Source organism: Anguilla anguilla, chromosome 2, assembly GCF_013347855.1.
Source record: "Anguilla anguilla isolate fAngAng1 chromosome 2, fAngAng1.pri, whole genome shotgun sequence".
NCBI lineage: Eukaryota > Metazoa > Chordata > Actinopteri > Anguilliformes > Anguillidae > Anguilla > Anguilla anguilla.
In genome coordinates this window covers 23,123,680-23,140,168 of record NC_049202.1, presented here as the reverse complement: position 1 = coordinate 23,140,168, position 16,489 = coordinate 23,123,680, and the positions used below count along the sequence as shown (strand labels likewise).

Genomic DNA, 16,489 nt, shown 5'->3' with positions numbered 1-16,489 from the left:
GTCCGTGCCTTGTTTTAAATCCCTTCTTAAAACACATTTTTACAAAGTTGCTTTTAATGTTTTAGCCTCTTAATACCTCTACTACTCTCATTTTTTACTTTTTAACATCCTGTTATTTACTATATTCTATTAACCATGTATCTGTATCTGTTCCTCTGTTTGGCCCTCTTTCATGCTGCTCCTATTTTCATGTTAATTTATTCATATACTTTGTTTTAATGCGTCTCTTAAGCTGTTGTCTACATCTTGTATTATTTTATTTCTTTTTATGTGTGTAAAGCACTTTGTAACTTTGTTTTTGAAAAGTGCTATACAAATAAAGTTTATTAGGGGGCCGAGCACCGAAGGCAAGCGATTGAAATTGCAAACGTTTGACCTAGAATCATGAAATTTTGCACACATATGCCACTCCTCATGAGGAACAAATTTGCCTCAAGGACCAATCGCTTCTGGTTGCTCAGATTTTCCGCCATTTTGAATTTTATGCAAAACTATAAACGATCAAACTCCTCCTAGGATTTTTCACCGATCTGCACGAGACTTAATAATAATACATTTATTTTATACAGCGCTTTTCATGGTCTCAAAGACGCTTTACAATACATGATACTTACATACAGACATACAATGAATCATACAATTCAGAAAAAAAAGAAAATGCAGTGGGACTAGTGGTGCAGCGGTGGTAGGAGGGGGTGTGAGAGGGGGAAGACAAACATCAAGGGAAGGCTAGGGAAAAGACGTGGGTTTTAAGACGAGATTTGAAGGAGGTGAGTGAGTCTGAGGTACGGATGTCCGGGGGGAGGGCCTTCCAGAGTTAGGGGGCGGCAACTGAGAAGGCGCGGTTGCCAAAAGAACGGCGCTGAGAGGGGATGGTGGTGAGGAGGCCGACAGTGGATGAACGTAATTGTCTGGGGTGGCTGGTAGGGGAGCAGGAGGTCAGAGACGTAAGTGGGTGCGAGGCCATTTAGGGATTTATAAACTAGGAGGAGTTTGAATGTGATGCATGATGTGATTGGGAGCCAGTGTAAATCTTTCAAGACAGGGGTGATGTGAGACCGGGAGGATGTGCGGGACAGTATTCTTGCAGCCGAATTCTGAACTAATTGCAGTTTGTGTAGGAGGCGGGAGGGAAGAGCAGTGAGGAGTGCGTTGCAGTAGTCCAGTCTGCTGGAAATGAATGCGTGGATGAGTTTTTCTGCATCGGGATGGGTGAGAGAGGGTCTGAGTCTGGAGATATTGCGTAGATGGAAAAATTAAACCTTGACAGTGTTATTGATGTGCTTTTCAAAGGAGAGGGACGGATCGAGTATGACACAGAGGTTGCGGACCAGGGGGAAGGTGGAGACAGGGGTACCGTCGATGGTGAGGGAAAAGTCGTGTAGTTTTGTGAGCTGGGGTTTTGGTCCGATGAGAATGATTTCAGTTTTTTCCACAGTTGAGTTAAAGAAAATTGTGTTGCATCCAGGATTTGACATGTGTCAGACAGTTTTCAATGAGGGCAGTGGGTGGCTGATTTGTGGATGTAGAGCTGATATAGATTTGAGTGTCATCTGCATAGAAGTGGAAATTGAGACCAAAGCTGCGGAGGATGGGGTCAAGGGGAAGCATATAGATGATGAAGAGGAGGGGACCAAGAACAGAACCTTGTGGGACACCCTGTGTGACAGTGGCAAGATCTGAGGTGAGACCATGGATAGATATGAATAGAGCCCGACTGATGCCAGATTTTTGGGTCCGATGCCGATCCCGATTTTGGAGAGTCCTAGCCCACCGATTACCGATGTTTTGACCGATATTTTGTCAAAAAGTGCAACATTTTCAAATCAATTTGAAAAACTTATATTTTATTAAAGTTTCTATATTTAAGAACATTTAACTTATAAGCAAACAAATAAAAATAGAAATAAACACACAAAGAACTTTTTAGATTAAAAAAAGTAAAAGATGATATTAAATTAAATATATATATTAACACCATCTTTAAGTGTGTGAAATCAAAATACCTCCACACCTTGCTTTTACTCCTTTCTTTTCCAGCCATCTATAAGAAATGAATTTAAAAAAGTTTTCCAGTTTCAAACATGTATTTTTATTAATATTATTATTATTGTTGTTGGTGTTATTAATTTGTTATTATTTCTTAGTATCTATTCTCAGTACATTAATTATATTTTCTTATTTTATTCCTACTACGTGAGACTATCTAGCGAGCTTTCCTGTCCGTAAGAATTCGGTGGTGAAAATAACTACAATGCGCTCTGACGCGTGACTAGATGACACATTCGCTCGCAATAACGCATTAGCTATTGACACAGCCTCATTATTTCTTATTATATATTCTCAGTAAGTTAAATTAATTATATTTTCTTATTTTATTTCTGCTACATGATCCCAAAGAGTAAGACATTATCCAGCGGAGCCAAATAGTGAATCAAGTGTAACGTTAGATGAAATTAAATTGACTGGATGAAATACGTGAAAAAAACTACAATGCGCTTTCGTGCAGGTTACCCGCGCTAACTGTTGGTTGATTCACTTCTCCAATAGCAATCCTTCTCTCATGTTATCACGACAAAGCAAGATAACATGGCTTAAAATGATCCACGTTAGAAGTGTTTTATCGGTGTTTTTCCTGTCTGGTTCGCTTGCTACGATGACACGTGACTAGATGACACACTCGCTTGCAATAACGCGTTGGCTATTGACACAGCATCATATAGTAGCTAATATCATTATCTCAGATAAAAAACAAATGTGTGATGCATTCAATCACCTTTTTATTTTGGCTGGTTATTTATTTGAGAATTCAGCGATGTCCTCTGGAAATGTAGATCCTATGCTGCTTATGTGCTCACTGCCACTTCATAAAGGCTTGCTAGCCAGCTAGCTTGCTAAAGTGAACCAAATATGTTAGCTAGCTCACTCGCTTGATAATGAGGATTAATAAACATAGTGGTCGTATAAACGCATTTAATTAAAAAACTTTCACTAAATATACATACCTTTATTGCGGCAATCGAATCTGTGCAGACAAGTCTTGCAGTGGAGAATATTGGATGAGGCACGAGTGACAAACGTCTTATTAGAGAAGTAGCGCGATTAGAGAAGTAGCGCGTCAGCTGCTGCAGTTCACACTTGTATTAGAGCTCCCTCTACTGGATAATTCTAGTAAATAGCAACTACAACGTTCGAACAGACAAGTACAGATAAATAATCATTGTTTTTTTGTTTATTATACTTAATAAAATATCGGGACACATCGGCGGCATAACTGCCGATCCCGATGTCGTCAAAAAAGTCAAATAATGGCCGATATATCGGTCGGGCTCTAGATACGAATTCTGACCTATTTGTGAGGTATGAGTGAAACCTGGTATACATAATCTATGGAGCAATGTCTACTAATAAACATATCGGATTTTTGAAAAACAATGCCACTATAAGCCAATGAATATTGCGGAGGGCGTGGCTTTTCACATAAAGGTGTATAACTTCTGAACGGCTTGACCTAACACCACAAAACTCTGTAGGCATATCAGCACACATAAGTGGAGGCTAACCCTATATTGTTGGCCCGATCAAACAAAATGGCGGCGCAAGAGAGCTCACTTCCGGTTTAGGCATAACTACTATGCCGATTTTTCCGAAATTTGGCACATTGGTATGGGGGCACTCCAAATGGACAGGGAGCAAATACGAAGCCGATTGACAATAAGGTGGCACTATCATGAGCTAATAGGTGTGGGTTTTGGACAATGTGAACAAGCATATCTCCTGCCCCATTTAAGCTACAGTCATGAAATTTTGGACATATGAGCAACTCGTCAAGCACAACACGTTTCCCATAAGGTCCGTTCATTAGATCTTCCGCAAATTAGACTTTTTAAAAAAAATTCTTCAAATGCTACTAATCCTGTATGATTTGATAACATTACGTAACCGCCCGTTCTGGTGTCGCAAAACTTTGCATAACGATTGAAGGTCACTCCAAGGTCACTCTGAGTGACCACATGGTAGCTCAAATGTTGCAATGGCGTGTTGAACTTGCTGCTTGGCCCCCATAATCGCTGCTTGCAGCTATACTTAGGGGTCCAAGCAGCGAAGCTGGTGGAATCCTATTGTATTTGTTAGGATTATTATTATTAGGGGTCCAAGCAGCGATGCTGGTGGAACCCTATTGTATCTGTTAGGATTATTATTATTAATAGGGGTCCAAGCAGTGAAGCTGGTGGAACCCTATTGTTTTTGTTAGGATTATTAGGGGTCCAAGCAGCGAAGCTGGTGGAACCCTATTGTATTTGTTAGGATTATTATTATTCTTATTATTTTTCTCTGCTAAAAGGGTCTGAGGCTCAGCAACCATAAGTCCTAGAGCAACCACATTTGGCAGGTGGGTTCCTATGGCCCCCCACTACTCAGGAATTAAAAATCGCCTATGTCGGCCAGATGGTGGCGCTATAACAAAGGGTCATGCGTACAAGCTCATAACTCCCACACCATAGGGTACATCAACCCAAAACTTCATGGACCTATGCATCTGAACATGCTCTACAACTTCGCCATTGGCACCACCTATGTCCGCCATATTGTTTACCCGCCATTTTGACATTTTCGTTGGGGAGTGGAAGCTTTCTCCACTTAAATGTCTGAGGCTCAGCAACCATAAGTTGTAGCCCAACCAAATTTGGTAGGTGGGTTCCTATGGCCCCCCACTACTCAGGCACTAAAAATCACCTGTCGGCCAGATGGTGGTGCTATAACAAAGGGTTATACTTCAAAAGGTCATAACTCCCACATCGTAAGTCAAATCAACACAAAACTTCATCGACCGATGCATGTAAATGTGCTCTACAACTTTGCCATTAGGACCACGTATGTCCGCCATATTGTTTTCCTGCTATTTGGACTTTATTATTAGGTGGGGTGCGGAAGAGCTGGAGCTCCAAATCTAAGTGTTACGACATCTAGTAAACTTCTTTACGGCAAGCCACATCCATGGCGACGCAAGTAATCCGACACCGTAGGGTCTAGTTTTTATCAGTGAGGGGAGGGTCTGAACGTCGGGGAAGCAATTGAAGACAGTGCCAGTCGGAGTGCATGCTAGGCTTCCAAAAGTTTTTTAGTTAAATCTTTTTGAGAGGATGAATAATTACTTTTCTTGAGCCTGGATCCATTTGAAGACAGTATCGGGTGAGTTCGTTTAGTCTTTGAATCTGTCATTATGCTGAGATATAGCTGAACCATTTCATTGGTAGGTTCTGAGTTTCTGTGCAAACGCGCGAAAACACACTGGTATAATGAAACTATGACGGTAGCCCAACACATATATAGTCCGCTTCGTTCCGTTGCTACCATAACATAACGACATACAGCTGCAGTTTCTCGCTGCAATTACTAATATTGAATATAACCAAAAGACGCAATTTATGCTGTAGTCTGCCAATGGCTAAATAAATAATACGGTCCATTTGAAGACAACATCGGGTGAGTTCGTTTAGTCTTTAAATCCGTCATTATGCTGAGAGAAATCGTATTCTCAACTTAATCTCTAAATTGACTGTAAGCTTAGGGTTGTAACTAGGTAGCTGTTTCGTAGGTGACTTAGTCTTAACTCGTCTTAACTATTGCTTGTATTTTTGCATAGACTGCATTGTTGATGTTCTTGTTTGTGTTAGTGTTAATCAGTTTAACCTACAGGGTCCAAGTTGAACTATGCGGTTGTTCCCTGCACTTGGAACGGTACTTCTCTCTAGGGTTTTCGACACACTTGTTCCTGATTATGATTATACACTTTGTTGTACGTCCCTCTGGATAGGAGCGTCTGCCAAATACCTGTAATGTAATGTAATATTCCATAGCAACAAGATAAACCCGACATTAGCCCTAACATATGCCAATACAGCAGTGAAAACGCTGCTCATTGAATAATGAAATAAACAAGACAAAGTTTTTAAAAATTATACCATGTCATTCTACAGTCAATATATGGGACTAAACATTGAATAAATATACAATCTTACCATTGGTTTTATGCGTAGAGATGTCCTTTTTGCGACTGAGTGAGCATATATTGTCTTGGACAACCCGTTTGGGAAATATACGCGCATTTGTGATTCCTGGGTCGGCTACCTTCAAAAATAGCTGTGCGTAATACCACACCTGTTGCTTACGGCGTTGTCGCCCTTTTTAGTACAATTTGGCTTGATTGACAATTCATTTATTCAGTAGGTGAGAGTATAAGCTTTCTAATGATGTATAACATGTCTGATTTTGTATTTGGAATAGCGTTTCATAGGTCAGCGTAACCGAAAATTCTCATCTGCCAATGTCTAAATAAATAAAACGGTAGGCTGTTCTGCGCGCAGCACGCAGGTCGCGAGTTGATATTTCGTCTTTTGTTTCGTTTTTTCTCAATGTTGTATTTATTATTTGAAATGTGTATTTATGTATTAGTATTCTATCTGTCTCTGAGGCGCTCTGAAATGTGCATTCTCTGCTAAGCTGAGCAATGGATTGGAATAGGTATGTGTCTGACGTAATGTTGCACGGTATACAGAAACTTCAGCACCTTTTCGGTACTTAAAAAAAAAAAAAAGAAGAAACGGTTCGTATTAGAATTTTCCGACCTTCGGTAGGTTTGCGTCAAATGTAAAAGCTAGGGACATGTGTCTCCGGCATTACTGATTGAGAGGATGAAAAGTGTAATTTGTCAGAATCTTCGCTAGATGGCAGTAGCAACCAAGGTTGGCAAGTGAGGTGACGTGCGCTTGTGCATTCCCCGTCGTTGATACAGCGCAAGCTTAGACTCAGTTCACTCCAGTAGCAATAGCTGTTCTAATTTGTAAATATTTTATTATAGGAAGACACTGTATTGTTATTGAAATATGCTGTTTTTAGATCTATTTTAAAGTGAAAGACCTGTTTAAAGATAATTTACTTTACAATTGTTTAATTTTTTAAATATATTTTATATAGTTTTCTATGGTTTAGTGTTGTAACACTATAGGCCTATGCTTATTGATATGTTGAACAGGCTTCAACTTAAAGGTTGTTAATAAACCAGGTTTTTAATAAACCATAAATTTGAAAATGAGGTCAACCCTTGGACACATCCATGGCGACGCAACTAAGTCATCTGACAGCATCTCTTAGCACAAAATTGGCCATAAGTCATCAATATTTTATACAGTCATCATGATATTCAGTAGATATGTTGGGTGAAGGTATATGATCATGAGGACAAAGCCATTTTGAAATCGCTCCATAGGGGGCGCGATGGTGCCAATGCTTGGACCCCTACCAACGCCGCTTGCGGCTTTAATTATTATTATTATTATTATTACACACATACAAAAACACCAATGCACTTGTAGTGACATAGGTCTCACCAGTACACATACGCAAATACACCAATGCACTTACAATGACAGATGTCATACCTGTACACACACAAACACAAATGCACTTGGTGGTCTCACCTGTACAGGCCTGTGGACGTTAATGTGTGGCAGGAGAGGCTGCCGGATTCTCCCCAGAAGCTTGGTGTAGAAACCCAACACCTGTTGTTTCATCCCAGGGGGGCACTGCAGGTTGTATGTGTTATAAAGAAAAATAAAGAGGACGTAATACACATGGCGTATTATTATGAAGCGTATTCATATCCACAGATTTTTTCTTACTAAACACCCTGTCATTGTCCTAAAGATAAAAAATTACCACTGACTGGTCCTCTCCTAGAGAACAGAGAAGAGAGAAGCCATTTGATTGGCTCCTTACAAAACTGGCTTATGCTTACATCTGCCTTTCCCAGGGTGTAGAGGGTCTCCAGGATTTTGTGGTGCAGAAGGTACTCCATGCAGGGCCCGGTCTCGCCAGACTCCCGCTCGCCCTCTTCCTGGGTCAGAATGTCCAGCATTTGTTCCAGGTGAGATGGGATGTTGGTGTCAGTCACTGGGGCCTTGTCATCTGCATTTTAAAAAGCGGGTGTCAACCAGGTGGCATGCACAATGATGTCCTTCAATATATGATTCTAGCAGAATGTTGCTTTATATTAGCATGCAACAGCAACATTGCCCGACGTCTGTATGGAGTAAGATGAGATGGCAGCATTACCTGTCTGTGTGTAGTAATGTGTGAAGGCAGTATTACCTGACGTCTCTATGTAGTAATGTGTGATAGCTTTCCAGTGGTAGACAAAGTCTTCTTGGAGAGGAAGAGAAGGCGCCAGCTGCAAAAAAATAAACAAATTATTAAAACACGAACCAGAATCTGGTCAGAGCACAGTCTAAGCGTCTGGAGCATGTAAACCACGGCCTCTGCAAATTCTCCCATCAGAGTTCTCAGATAACAAAATCCATGCCTATCCTTTGTGCCTCTCAGAGCAATCTAGTCCCGCAAGACTACACTGACAGGACTGCAAATCTAATTAGTAGTACAATTCGGCTTCACCACCTACAGTACCACAATCACGGTGGTAGTTCAAAAAAAATTTTTTTAAATTATTTTTGCAGGTATGCCGCTACATCTACAAATATATAAACATTACAGTACATAAACATTTTAGCAGCCCAGTTAGGTTGTACACAATTTCCAAACGAAGTAACGTGCTGTTAACAGCAAGTCAGTAAGGTTAGGTAACATGATAGACTGTCGTTAGCTAACACCGTTTTAAATAGCTATAACGTTACGCACATTTAATTCGAGAGCAATTAAGTTAATAGCCACTAACTATTTCGGCCAAAGAATTTCTAAATTAGACTATTATGTTTTCGCATAGTGTATGTTGACAAGCACGATTCTTGACGCAACAAATCTTGGCCAAATAGGCTTGTTAGCTATAATTGTTTACAAAACCAAATGTCTAACATTATCTACTAGCTAGGTTTATTCGATGATTAACGAACACAACTAAACGTAAGCGCCAATAAGAGACTGAAAGTGTGTTCGTCAACTAAATAATTAAATATTCCCTACTGTATTATTTTTGTGATAACCTAAAGGGATAATTTATACAACTATATTTTCCAATGCTAGCAACGGGCCTATTCATTTGGTTACTGAGCTACTCTAGCTAGCTAAGCTAACGCTACATAGCCAGAAGGAAATATCCAACCAACGATTTAAAGTGTTTTTACATACAGATGTTGTCGCTACATTAAAACGTTGCACCGTCCCAGAACGCCACATTTGTCCTGCTTCGATTTACAAGCAGATCTCTATATTCTTGAAAGATAGAAAGCCAGCTAAGGTCAGCTAGCTTTAGGCCCATTTCTATCCTCCAGGTTTCTTGGCACCACTACTCTGTGCCTTGTATCCCATGCCAGCTAAAAACAAAATCCACTTACCGCCTCCACAGCGTGTTGGAGGATGGAGGTGAATTTGGAAAACATCTTGTTTTTGGACTGAAGAAGTTTCTCCCGAGAAGACCTAGAGAATTCCTCTATCTTCTTTCTATTACTACCGCCGCGATCCAGATTGGTGGTTTCATAAGGTGACCCTACACACTCAAGAGAAAAATAAAATCCGATTTATACAAAACGGTAAATAGACAAGCGACCCGACGTTAGCACAGCTGCTGTACAGTAAACATTCAGAGGAAAGACGGCTAACGTTAGCATTGGCTAGCTAGCTCCATGACAAGACACCGTGGCACTTCCACATCAGAGTGCGGAGAAAGACGGGTTCACCGCCATCTACGGGAGCACCGGAGAAACACAACTCTACCGCCGTCTGAACCAGGGGCGTTTCTAGGATTCAAAGACATCAGGGGCTATAAGCCCCAAGGGGAGTCTTAAGCCGCGTTTCCACCGCAGGAACTATACCCCGGAACTAGGAACCTTTTGAGGAACTCAGTGCGTTTCCACCGCAGGAACTAGGGTCTAAATTTAGTTCTGGGGGCTTTGTTTTACCCCCCAAAACGTTCCTGCTCGGGGGGTAGTACTTTCCGAAAGTACAGGAACCTTTTGGGTGGAGCTTGCAGCGCTGAACATTTCTGATTGGTCGAGTACTCGTAGCATTTGTGTTGTATTTATTTTCCGCCATTACCCGCCATGTTTGAAAATATGCAGCGGCAAACCAATTTATTTTCATAATAACTTCAAATCAAACTTGTATGTTATGCGGCGCAGTAGCCTACTTTTGGTTATAGCCTGTCAACGTCTTGGAATTATAACGTGTGCTCTTCTGTTCTTTTCTTGCTTTAGTATTCGTTTTATAAAATGCTAAGCATTCGTGCTGGGACAGCATATTACGTAGGCTACCAAAACATTCAAACGGATTAATTCGGTTGCTGAATATTTTCTTCCGGATTTTCTTTGTTAGCCCGTTGTAATTGACTCAAAACGTTTGATACAGTTATGTGAGGTATGCGGTAGTTCTGCATAATTAACATTGGTGATACAGTACAAGCAAACTGGAAATCACATTCCGCACTTTTTATCCGGGTAAAATAACAGGTTAATTCTAGTAATCTTCCCTTTAGCTTTTTCAGACTGCCGTAATTTTACTCAATTTTACTGCCATTTTTCAATTCCACGAAAAGACCAGGAAGACTATGGACTCATTTATGGTGCATGGTTCGCATCTGGAGGGCACACTTCGCTGCTCGGCTAGCAGTAACTTCGAAGGAAAGCAAACGGTGGCTTTACCACTACTAATTTACATTTTCACGCAAGTCCGAGTTTTCGTTCTATTCTTGTCATTTTGCGATTAGCCTATATGGAATTGACGACGAGAAAGTAAAAAAACAGCAAATTGTTTACAACGTGTGCATGTTTTCTGCTGTTAATGAATGTGTTTGAGAGGATATATGAAAATCAATAAATACAAAAGTAACCATATATAGTCATTAGTTGGTAACCCGTTGTATATAAGTGGAATAAACCCCTCCGGGCTGTCCCGGTTATTAGAAAATAATATAGGCTACTTCGGTGATAGTTAGTTGGGCGCGCGCAAATTTTTTTGGGGCTCAGTTATTATATTATTACACAAATATTACTGTAGATTACAAAAAATAATAGTGACAGTGCTATACTAAACTGGCTAGTATAGGGATATAATGTTGAATGAATGTGATATGTATGTATGTGGCTATATTGCAAAGCAGAATGAAGACAGATAATTAATGTAACTGGTTATGTTACAGTAGAGAAACAGACTAACACAGAGTAAATAGCTACGTGGATCAATATAACTGGCTATACAAACACACTTAGTTACCAGAATATGTATAAGATATACTGTCACTAAATTAATAAACAAAATACTACCCATAAATAGCTAGCTAACTACCTAGCTGCTTATCCTATGCAGCTATGAGTGATGATATGTAATGGCTTTTAAAAAAAAATACTTTCTCAAATACTTTTCATACTAGCATGTAAACTGGCAAGGTACGGGGCATGCAAGCTAAAAAGAACACATAGCTAACAACGTTAGCTGGCTTAGCCAGCCAGTTACGTTGCTAGCTAGCTAACGTTGTTAGCTAACGTTAGCCGAACTAACGTTACTGAGCTGACATCACGAATAATCATTTTGCTGACGTTACACTTCCAAATCTGATTTTAGCTCGCTAATAGCCTAATTTTAGTTAATCACAATTAGCTGCCTGTATAGCCAGTATCATCAACCTTGTGCTGCCCTGCACAAACCTGAACCTAGCTGCTCTGGACTCTCCGGCTGCTGATTGGCTCTCAACATCCGATGTAACACTGTCAATCTCATCATTATTCTCCTGAATCTCCTCCTCAACAACCGAATGAATAACAGTACTTCAACTACGCTTCAGTTACGCGCGTAGTGCGCTCGCGGTCGCTACGCGTGCTGGGGGTGTCCGGTTTTACGCGCCGCTTACGCTACGCGTGCGGTGGGTGCCCGGCGTTAATGTCAAATCCAAAATGACAATACTGGTTTATGAATTTCATACAACAAACTAGTCATAACGGACAATCATCACTGGGAATATGGGAAATCCATGTTACTAACATGTAAAAACCAAAATTATTATTATTATTTTTCAACCCCACAAGTCAGATTTACACTGAAAAAATCTTGGCAGTACTGAAACTTCCTCAGCAGGGCTCGCCATAGCTGGTCCTAGTGGCTCCCAGGGTATGTACAGGTGTTCACTACCGCAATAATTGCAATCCACAACCAGTTCAGACCCAATAATACAGGTGGGGTGAGTTCACAGTACAATTAACTGTTTTAATTTTAAATTAAGTAAAAGCAAACACAAAAACAAGAACATTCTACAGGTACCAGGATTGGGGAAACAGTAATGCCTGAACAATTACCAATTAAATATGCAGTTTAAATAGAATGAAAAATTGTGTTTAAAAAAAATATACACAGGTGAAATATGAAAGTTGATGAAAGCTGATCATTCAATATTTGCAGCATTGAAAAAATTCAAGCTGATCGGCACTTGAAAGAGCAGTGGTTTTCCCTGCTAGGATATGGACTGGGTCAGTGCTACTTAACTTAAGAATACATAATGACAAGAACAACCATTCAGCCCATTCAGATTTTCCACTTACCTTCAAACATATGTACAGGAGTTACATAATAATGGAAACACCTAACAAAAGATGAATATATAACCCTGTCCGGACGGGATTAGTAGGCCTATTGCCCGACAACGTCGGTAATGTATTTTTTTTTAACCGCATGAAATAAGGATTTCCCTTTATTACTCCCCAAAATTACTGAGGGTGAGGTGGGTCACAGAGTGAGTTGTAGTTCACTAAGCTGTGATCATAGGTGTATTTGACAGGTCACTGAATTGTAGCCATATTTCATTATATTGATATTAAAAAGTATTTCTGAAATTTTAAGAACCAGTTAAATTGACTGAAATCTTATCTACCCTACATTTTTTAAAACCACAGGTAGCCTAATACATTTAGCCTGTAGTGTGTCAAAAGATATAATAAGGCATTAAAGTGGCAAGAAATATGGCAAATAAGACGGAGTTCGGCTTAGATGTGCTGGCCCACGTAAACATATTTTGTGGCAAAAAGATTATTCCCATTGAGAAACTGCAAAGAAACTCAAGATTCCAGGTGCAGTGTACAGTACACACTCTGAAGGGTCGAGCTGTTTGGGCACTAATGTTAGCAGAGAAGACTAGGAAGAAGAAGGATAACATCAGACGCAGAAGACAAATATCTTGTGTTGTCTAGCAAAAGAAACCATTGTAAAACTTCACCACACCTTCAGTAAGAACTTAATTCAACTAGAGAAAAACCAGTTTCCCTGACTACAGTGAAACGGCGACTTTGGATCCAAAAGGATGTGTATCTGTGAAAAAGCCCTGGCTACATGCTGCTAACACGAAAAAAAGACTCCAGTGGGCCAAGCACCATGAACACTGGACCAAGAAAGATTGGGAAAAAGCTTTTTTGCAGATACACATCCTTTTAGCAAGCAGATTGTAGCTGCCTATAGTCAGGGAAACTGGTTTCTCTCTGGTTCCACCCACTGGTGGACAGCATCACAATTTCCTTCCTGGGGTGCCACAATATATATCGTACATTGGTCATAATGGGTCCATTTTCTGTCCTGCTCTTTGTACTGCTCCATCTGCCATAATTTTCTTTCCTCCACCAGGGGGCAAGGTTGCATCGTCTTAGTTCTTTTCCTGTACTCAGTACTTGCTCTCCTACACTGCAGAGCTCTACCTGCACAAACACATCAAAAAATCTCACCCTGAGGTATATGTGAGACTGCTCAGAGCAGGATCCGTCACATCAGAGTCTCCAGACTTCTGGCAACTCCTGCAAGCACTGTGCACACTTTCATAGTGTCCCAGATAACAGTTTTTTTGAGGTATATGTGAGACTGCTCAGCAGGATCGGTCACATCAGAGTCTCCAGACTTCTGGCAACTCCTGCAAGCACTGTGCGCACTTTCATAGTGTCCCAGATAACAGTTCAACTCCTCACCCCAAAAGTTAGATACTGGCAGCGTGAGAGCGCACACATGCTTCCAGATTTGGAGTTTCAGTCATTCATGTGACCTAAAGAGATATCAGCCAACTCACACAGGGAGGCAGACCATACCACTGTGCACATTGTGGGAAGAGTTTCAGTAGCAAGGAACATTCCAGACTACACCAGCAAACTCACAAAGGGGAAGAGACCCACAGTGCCCGGTGTGGGAAGGTGACCTGTAGAGACACCAGGGAAGTCACACAGGGGAGAGTTCCCATAGTGCCTAATTTGGGAAGTTTCAGTAGAGAGGATAGTTTTAAACTATTTCAGTGAACTTGTACAGGGATAGCTATTATATAACGTTTCCCTTGGACAGAAATCATTCAATAAATAAAAAGTATTAATAATGATAAGATGGTTTCTAGCAGAGGTATGTTAAAAATAAGAAATTCTATGTACACATAAAATGTGAATGTCATGTACACAGTTCAAATGGAAATTCATGGTTCTAAACTGATCAGATTTAGTTGTGGTCAGTTGTGTAGCAGTCTGTTCTGTCATTTATTGACTATGCTAGGCGAAAACATGTTCAGATGCACAGATGCATCTTTCTGCATTAACAGAATTGCTTACAACGTACAAGTACAAGTTTCCTTTTGTCATTTGAGTATGATTTGGAAATATTTCCTTCATCAGCCATGTCCCTGAATTCACCCAGTGACATTTCAGTTTTGTTTTTTGTGTGAAAAATGTGTAATTGCCCAGCATGATTCTATACTTCCTGGAGTTTAGCGGGACATTGATGTACACTCAATGAATGTGTTAGATATCATTTTATATAGATTTTTCAGTTTTGTAAATATTATGGTATTGGCTTTTGTGCCTCTTGTATCATGAATGATGCATCAGAGTTCATTTTGCCTTGTACAGTATACAGGATTTAGATTTTTGAAAAAAATATTTGACAAATAATGGAAAATATCACACAGAGTTCTCACTGAACATATTTCTACATACATATATTACAATACACGTTGAAAACCTTTTGCTTGTTGCAATTTTGATAATCCTTGAGCAAACGACTCCCAGTCCTTGGAAATATCCTGTGATAAGAATTATTTTGTGAGAGACATCATTATTTGTGAATAAACATTTTCTTTTAAAATGCAGCAATTCAATTAAAATTCTGAAAATATCTTATGTTTTGGTGCTATGTTAAATGTTCACTGACATATATCTTCTGCATTCAGTATGTGAATTTGTGCCCAAAATGTGAAGTGTAGCATTTTACATAAAGAATTTCTAAAAACTGATACCATTGAGAGAAATGAGTTAAAGTAATTGTAAAAAACTGAAGGTTAACTAATTGCTTTAATAAGCATCACAATTAACCACATAATTGCATTATTAATCACTCTACAGAGACTCCCAGAGGATAGCAATTGAAGTACAAATTTAAATCATTGTGGGTGACGTCATAGAAATAAATTGGTGGCCTTAAAAATACAATTATTGTCTGTAAATGACACTCATATATCACAGGACAGTGTGCAGTGAAAACTAGGAGTAATTAGACACCTAGGGACTCCTGTATTTGAGCATAAACTTTACAAATTTTATTGTACAACTTGACACCAATGATATTTGCTATAATTGAAAGTGAGCAATAACTGTACTCACTGCTTTATTTCTACTGCAAAGCAATTGTATTTGTAAATAATTAAATGCTTCTAGAGATTGATCCTTTTTTGAATAGGAGAGTTGTTTACCATCAAAAATCAAAGATTTATGATTTTGGGTTGAAAAGTGGTTCTGCACCTTCCTCACTATATGTGTGTTCCTGTATATTCGTGAGCCTTGGACAGGTATATGAAGATATTTTAGGATTCTGCTACAAAAAGTGGGCCTCTGTGAATCTTCATTCCAGTAATATAGACTGGCAAAACCAAATGTCCTTCATGAGTTTTCCTTCGCTGGAGTGACTGTAAATTATTTATTAAATGTAACACCAGGGGGCGCTGCAGCCAAGCATTTAAAGTCAATCTAATGACAAAAGTTTCCTGCTTTGATTTTCTCCATTGTGTGGAAGAGAAATAATTTTTTTTCTTTCAACTAACTGTGTCAAATCAAATGCATGCATTTGTTCATCCGCATTTAAACATGGCAATGAATTTAAACACAAATGCATTTTGGTCATTTTTATGTGTCCACAAGCTTTAATATACAATGTACATATGTGTGTGTGTGTGTGTGTGTGTTTGTATATATATATTTATTTATAATGTCTGTGTCATGGTTCTGTGTTTCTGTTTCTGCTTTTTCTTTTTTGGGCCGCCAGATGGTGGCACTTCAGTTTTGCAGTTTTGTTCTTTTGTTCCCTCATTGCTTTTCCCTGTGTTTAATTGTATTATTGTTTTCAATTATTCAATTATTGTTTTTTGGTTGTCTCATTATCCCTTCCCTCTCTGGTCTCATTATGTATTGAGTTCACCTGTGTCTGGTTATTGTCTGGTTTATTTAAGTTCTTTGTTTCCCTGACTCGGGTGCTAGTTCCT

At 39.6% G+C, this 16,489-nt stretch overlaps 1 protein-coding gene across 1 annotated transcript in view; it reads right to left on the bottom strand.

Moving 5' to 3' along the window:
* The window catches only part of fam160b1 (family with sequence similarity 160 member B1), a 40,005-nt gene extending 30,263 nt beyond the window's left edge, over positions 1 to 9,742 (bottom strand). The window contains exons 1-4 of the mRNA XM_035405033.1: positions 9,348 to 9,742; positions 8,152 to 8,230; positions 7,799 to 7,968; positions 7,482 to 7,586 (exon numbers count right to left, since the gene is read on the bottom strand). Coding sequence (XP_035260924.1) covers positions 7,482 to 7,586; positions 7,799 to 7,968; positions 8,152 to 8,230; positions 9,348 to 9,392 — 399 coding nt within the window. The 5' untranslated portion in view covers positions 9,393 to 9,742. The remainder of the gene's footprint in view (positions 1 to 7,481; positions 7,587 to 7,798; positions 7,969 to 8,151; positions 8,231 to 9,347) is intronic.
* Between the last annotated feature and the right edge of the window lie 6,747 nt (positions 9,743 to 16,489).